At 37.5% G+C, this 5,966-nt stretch overlaps 1 protein-coding gene across 2 annotated transcripts; it reads right to left on the bottom strand.

The window, feature by feature from the left end:
• Nucleotides 1–1,088: 1,088 nt before the first annotated feature.
• CARD16 (caspase recruitment domain family member 16) lies at nucleotides 1,089–5,925 on the bottom strand. Of its 2 annotated transcripts, XM_015435650.4 has the most exons (4): nucleotides 5,881–5,925; nucleotides 4,984–5,250; nucleotides 4,067–4,129; nucleotides 2,142–2,300 (listed from the first exon to the last, which is right to left on the bottom strand). In XM_015435650.4, exons 1-3 carry the CDS (start codon nucleotides 5,885–5,887, stop codon nucleotides 4,110–4,112), a joined length of 294 nt encoding a protein of 97 aa, XP_015291136.3. In that variant the 5' UTR covers nucleotides 5,888–5,925; the 3' UTR covers nucleotides 2,142–2,300; nucleotides 4,067–4,109. The 2 variants fall into 2 exon arrangements, with proteins under 2 accessions (XP_073868728.1, XP_015291136.3); XM_074012627.1 differs by lacking the exon at nucleotides 4,067–4,129 and having other exon boundaries at nucleotides 1,089–2,300.
• Nucleotides 5,926–5,966: the final 41 nt, after the last annotated feature.

Below are 5,966 nucleotides of genomic sequence, written 5' to 3' on the forward strand. Positions count from 1 at the left end.
TGACCCACTATGCCCAACCTCTCATGGTGTTTTATCTTTACTTTGCTAATGACTTAATCAGATGGCAGCACAAACTTGTGCTCCTTGCCACTGGGAGGATTTGTAGCACGGAAGAAAGCAGAAATTGCCTGTGTATTACTTATCTTCCAATCATTTACTTTTAAATGATTCATTTTTTTTCTCTATTAACTAAAGTATTTCACATGAGGGTTTCTCCCCCAGCCAGAGCCATGAACTACTGAGTTGAAGCATGTCAAAGTGACATCCCGGAAACAGAAGCCATGACTAGACCATGTATCTGGGAATGTAGAGCCATGAGCCTTGAGTCTCGTGTCTTGGAAAGGTAAACATTGAGCCACTGGATCCCAAGGCCCCACTGTTTCCTCAAAAATGAAGATGTCAAAAACTGGAAACAAATCAATATCCAATTCAGGAGCATAAAATAACAATTTGTGCTACGCACATGCACTGAAATGTTATTCAGTCATAAAAGGGAAAAATTACTAATATATGCAATAACATGGATGAAAAAATGTTTCAATTATGAGCAAAAGAAGCCATAGAGGACGGAACACATACCCTGTGATTCCAATTATGTAAAGTTCTAGATTAGGAAAAACTAACGTATAGTGATAGAAATTCAGTCACTACTTACCTGAGGAGGAAGTGGAAGGAGATTGAGAACAATGGGCATGACAAAACTTTCTGGGGTGACAAAATCGGTTTGCCTGTTCATTGGGATGTTATTATACTAGAATATTCATGTGTCTTTAACAAAGAAATTGTATTCTTAAAGGGGGTACATTTTCTTTGACGTAAATTATGCAAAAATAACATTAAAATTTTGAAGCAAAAATGGTCACTGGTTGTAATAATAGATTTTTTTTTTCTTGATTTCTGGCTGGACACACTCCATAAATCTGTAAAAATTTTGGCAAGAGGAAGTGGTTTTTATAGTGTCTGAGTTATAATTACCAACCACCCAAGTTGGATGGAGAATTGTATACAGAGTGGATATAATTTAGAGGAACCGAATTGTTGACTTAAATATGTACTTGAAAATATAATTACAAAGGTAAAATCATCTCAAAATAAATGAATGTAGAAATTTTATTATAAGTAGTATTTTAAATGTGCATAATGTTATAAAATCTTGTCAGTGTGAAGTCTGTGCAACAGTATCATTTTAAATGACAGAGTAGGTACTATACAAATCTCTGACATAGAAGACAGAAGATTCCTGTGCTTGGGTTTTGGCCATTCCATTTCCAAACCTTAGAAGTTCATGGACCCTTTCAGTTTATCCAACTCTTCTTAGTTATGTTTTTGGACTATCAGCACATTTTGTGTAATATAACTTACAGCACTCATCAACTATTACATGTTATTCTATTTTTTCTTTGTCTAAAAGCCTCTCTCTTTCTGCCCAGCTTTTCAGTGTGGACTTTGGCATCTAATAGCCCTAGGGTCAACTTCTATTTATGAGGTGTGGATCTTAGACAAGTTATTTAACATCTCCCATCCTCTGTGTTCTCATATATAGGAGGGGCCTCATAATCATTCTTACCTTCTAAGATGCAATGCCAGGTGTAGAGAGCATACCATTATACCGCTCATGTATAGTAGTCATAAGCTATAGCCCAGAAGCAAGGTGACGTTAAAATGCACTTTTCGGTAAAGTGCTTCTAAATTTTTTTATGCTTCATTTTAATATGTTAAATAAACAGTAATTTCATTTTATGAATAGGAACAAAGAGAAAAAACTGACTCCAATTCTTGGTAAGCACAAGTTGGAGAATTGGGTGAGAAGCCAGAGTCCACTTCAATACTTGTTCAATGTGATGTGCTTCTTTCCAACTGGGCACTACACTGGAAAATCTGGATTATACAAGCAGACAGAATGGCTTGTTTGTGTCATTGGGAAATACATGACATTTGTGTCAGTGGGAAATAAATTCCAAGGGACAGACTGGGTGAAGACTACGATAATTTATGAGTTCCAGTTTGCAACTCTTTACATAAACCTGGGATTCTAGGATATAGAAATCCTTTATGCAAGGGGAGCAGAAGTATGATTCTCCAGAACCGCTCAATAAAATTGCTTCAAAGAAAAAGCCACTGAATTTCAGAACTGCCTGAAGTATATCTTTCACTCCACTTTATTATTGTATTCTGAACATGGCACCTCTGTGACTTTTGTTTCCATATCCTTTGAGGTTCTTCTGGAAAGCAAAGCTTGATGCTGCCTTCTGGGCTTGAGGATGTGGACATAGGTGGGTTGTCCTGCACTGCCTGAGGAGCTGCAAGAGACAAGGAACATCATGAACAATGGCATGCCTCTTTGTTCTTATAGTTTCACCTCTGGATGAAGCTACAAAAGAGGAAATATATTCCTAGAGGACAATCCTAATCTAATCATTAACACAGTTGAGTGTGTTTGCTGCTAATGGAGCACATTTCAAGCCAGAGATTTCTAGGTATGCATTACAGGGAGTATCTACTTTCATATTGGAGGATAAGTATTTCTACAAGCATTTTAGATAAAAACAGAGAGAGAAGGCTTTTCAAGGCCATGCATGATAAAGCACTCAGGAAACAGTCAATCCGTAATATAAAACTGTTAAAATATGATTTGTTTTCAAAAGATTCAAACCCTAGGATAAAATTTAATGGAAACAAGTTTTAATTAGCATTAATTAATTTTTAAAAGATGTGTTTATCCTTTTATTTATTTACCTAATAGACATAGTGGTAAACACAGGGAATTTTTTTTAATGATCCTTTTTCCCGTCCTTCAGCATCTCCTCCTACAATGTATACATATGGGAGGACAAGAATATTGAATACATAAACTAGAACAAATATAAAATAGAATGATGAATGCTAAAATCATGGTGTGCTCTAGATGGATTCATAGCACTAAACATTGCTTGCACAAATCTACGAGGAAATGTTTTCACAGAGTTTATGTGAGAAAATCTTTGAGGCTTTTACTTCATCACAAGATCAACACAATCTGACAATGTGTGATGCACTTGTTAAAGAAATTAATGTCATCTTCATTTCAAGATAGAACTGAGTGTTCTAGATATCCAGAGGATCTTTTAGAAACTATTAACGCAAAATAATAATATTTAATTTTGCAAACAAATTTGAAAAACTGCTATGCAATCAGACAAACAAAGGCAGCATGAAATGTGTGGACATGGAGAAGAACTAATTAGAATGATTATGTTGGAGAAAACTATAAAATAATAATTTAGTAGAAGAAACGTTTGATTTCTTTGTAAAGATTTGTGAAAGCAATAGAAAAAAACTGAAGAAAAGCATTTGAGTTATTTTTGAGAATACAGTACTTGGTTATTTAGTGAGTATCCCATGCTGTGAAACATTTAGGAAAACATTCATCAGGTAATCATCCTTAATAAATTCAGTAGAGTAGTATCTGAACTTGACAAAAATGTGCATTTCTAGCCTCTAAATTGCTTTCAAATGTAAGTTTCTTTTATTTTAAGGGGGGCACGTAAGGAATAAGAGTTCTTTAATAAAATAATAGAAGTAAGAATGGAGAGAAATTTTCAAATTTGAGAGAAGAATGCATAAAACTTGGCCATGGCTTGAATATTGGAGGTGCACGAGAGGAAAGGAGCCAAGATGAGTTTCAGGTTCCTGGTTTGAACAACCAGTGATGGTGGCATCAAAAACCAAGTTACACAAAACTGGAAGAGAAGCAGGGTGGGGAAGAATGGCATGTTCAACTCTGAAATTGTTTAGATAAAGGTGTCTTTGGGAGATGTTGGGGAATATTTCAGTAGGCTTAAATAATGTAGTTTGGTACTTATTTGGGTAATCAGAATTTGAGATACAAATTCAGAATTTGTTAGTATAAATATGAGTAGTAAAGCTTTGGAAACAGCTTCTGCAAAAACAGAATGGATCAAAAAAGAAAATTATATGATAAATCTGTGGGAATTCTCCATAGCCCCTTCAAGCACAGCTCATTCTACTGAATTAATGTTAAGGAAGATGGGGTTCAAGAATGCTCTTCATTTAAAAACAACATTACCTGGGAAGAAAGAAAGTACTCCTTGGGAGTCTTGTGTACTAAGCTAATTTCCAGGTATCGGACCTACAAAAAGATGAAGAACATTGAAACAGCCACTTATCATCTCTGGAAAACTTTACAGCAATGCGTAAGCCACTCCTCACTACAAATTCCTCCCACAACCCTGACTAAATGACAGTAAATGATGTTCAAGGGCACCAAAGCTCCGATCCTCACCATGTTGTAGGTCCAAGGGATTATAAGAATGGACAAGCTCATTTCCTGAGCACTGTATCAGGCCTCAGGAGGGCTGCAGGTGGTGGAAGTCCAGGCCTCCCAGTATGATCTGCAGCCTGGTAACAGGCAAGTGGGTGATCTCACTCAAAAGAAAATGCAAGGGGGCAATGGGAGGAAAGGGTCCGGTTGAAATCTTCACTTTTCTGTAATCATTGAATGTATTCCCTGAATGTATCATCATCACTTAAATATACTTTATTCTTCTCAGAGGGCAAAATTTTGAAAAGAATTTATAAAAAGTACTTGAATACAGACCCTAAAGCTGATGTCAAACAACTACCTAAGTGCCTAGGGACACGCTGGACACAAAATAATAAATCAATCAATAAATATTGTGCCTTGCCAGGAACACTGGAACATATAGTATGAAGCCTTTTAGATAGTTCTCATGACCTTTAGGAAATTAGCTACCGCGTACTTAGAACAGAAAATGAACTTTAATCAGAAGAGGACCACTGAGGCTGAAGGAAAAGAATCAAAGGAGAGTCAAGGGACATGCGATAGGGCCCCTGCTACAGAAATATGACCGAAAGGCAGAGATAAGAAGATATCCTGCAGGTTAATATGACTAGTAAAGAAATCAAATGTTAGGCATGAAGACAGGCCGTAGGTGAACTTGAGTGTGAGTCACTGACCCTTACCTGCTGAAAGTCCCAGTGTCCCTGCCAGATACCTGTCTTCTTCACAAATGTATGTAATGAAAATTTGGGATGCCTGTGCCCCTTTGCGAATAACAGAGTCAATCACAGCTCGGGTCTTATCCATAACTGTAGGATTTTCACATTTTATTTTCTCCATCTCTTCCTGGTTCAGCACCCTTGTCTGTAATAATTCATCCAGTAAACCATTTATTGTACCTTCACCCATGGAATGGATAAACAGCTTTCTCTTCTCCTTCAGGACCTTGTCTGTTTGGAGCACAAGGATTTCTCACTTCATGAAAACAGCCTCATATTCCTCTCACATAATCAACAGAAAGTGACCTCATTTAGATTTCATCAGTGAAATGTCCCCCTCCTCACAGTTGGGTAATCCATCTTCTTACTATATCGCTGCCCTACTTGTTTCCCTCAATAGTCTCCATACATGTGCATGGAGTGGCCTGAAGACTGAGTTTACCATTTTCACATTAGTCCCTGGAAAGTGAAGATCATCCTCTTATGTCCCTTGTTTATTTAACTCTGAATAATAAAGTAATGAAGCAGAAATAGCCCATTTCATTTAGGAACCACTGCTGCTAGTGCTCCTCCTGTGCCAATTCTGGCACAGACTTTCAACATGTAAAAGTTTAATTAAGATTGTAAAATGACAGCAGGCTGCCCCTAAAGCCTCAGTTCCTTTCTGGGCTTGCCTTTCCTTTCTAAAGGCTGCAAGAATCTTCTAGTTCCTTCTCTCCTCCCTCTCCTCCCTCTCCCCTCTTTTCCTCACTTCTGCTCACCTAAACTTCCACAAATACTAATTATGGCTTCCAGAAGAGCCAGCACCTTCCAAAACTCTTTCTTCCCAGCGACCTGTTCTTGGAACAGTAAAAGACTCACCGGCCATGGCTCTTCTCTCCTGCCCTTCTTGTGTGGGCTGAAACTGAAAGTATGCTTCGCCTTCCTTTTTGGCAGGGTGTGTGCAC

Source organism: Macaca fascicularis, chromosome 14, assembly GCF_037993035.2.
Source record: "Macaca fascicularis isolate 582-1 chromosome 14, T2T-MFA8v1.1".
Taxonomy (NCBI): domain Eukaryota; kingdom Metazoa; phylum Chordata; class Mammalia; order Primates; family Cercopithecidae; genus Macaca; species Macaca fascicularis.

Bases quoted from the DNA above. Each gene is read 5' to 3' on its own strand.
- CARD16 (XM_074012627.1), bottom strand. The intron at 2,301-4,983 runs GTAAGGGTCAGT...TGTCTCTTGCAG, and splicing joins GACACTGGGACTTTCAGCAG to CTCCTCAGGCAGTGCAGGAC.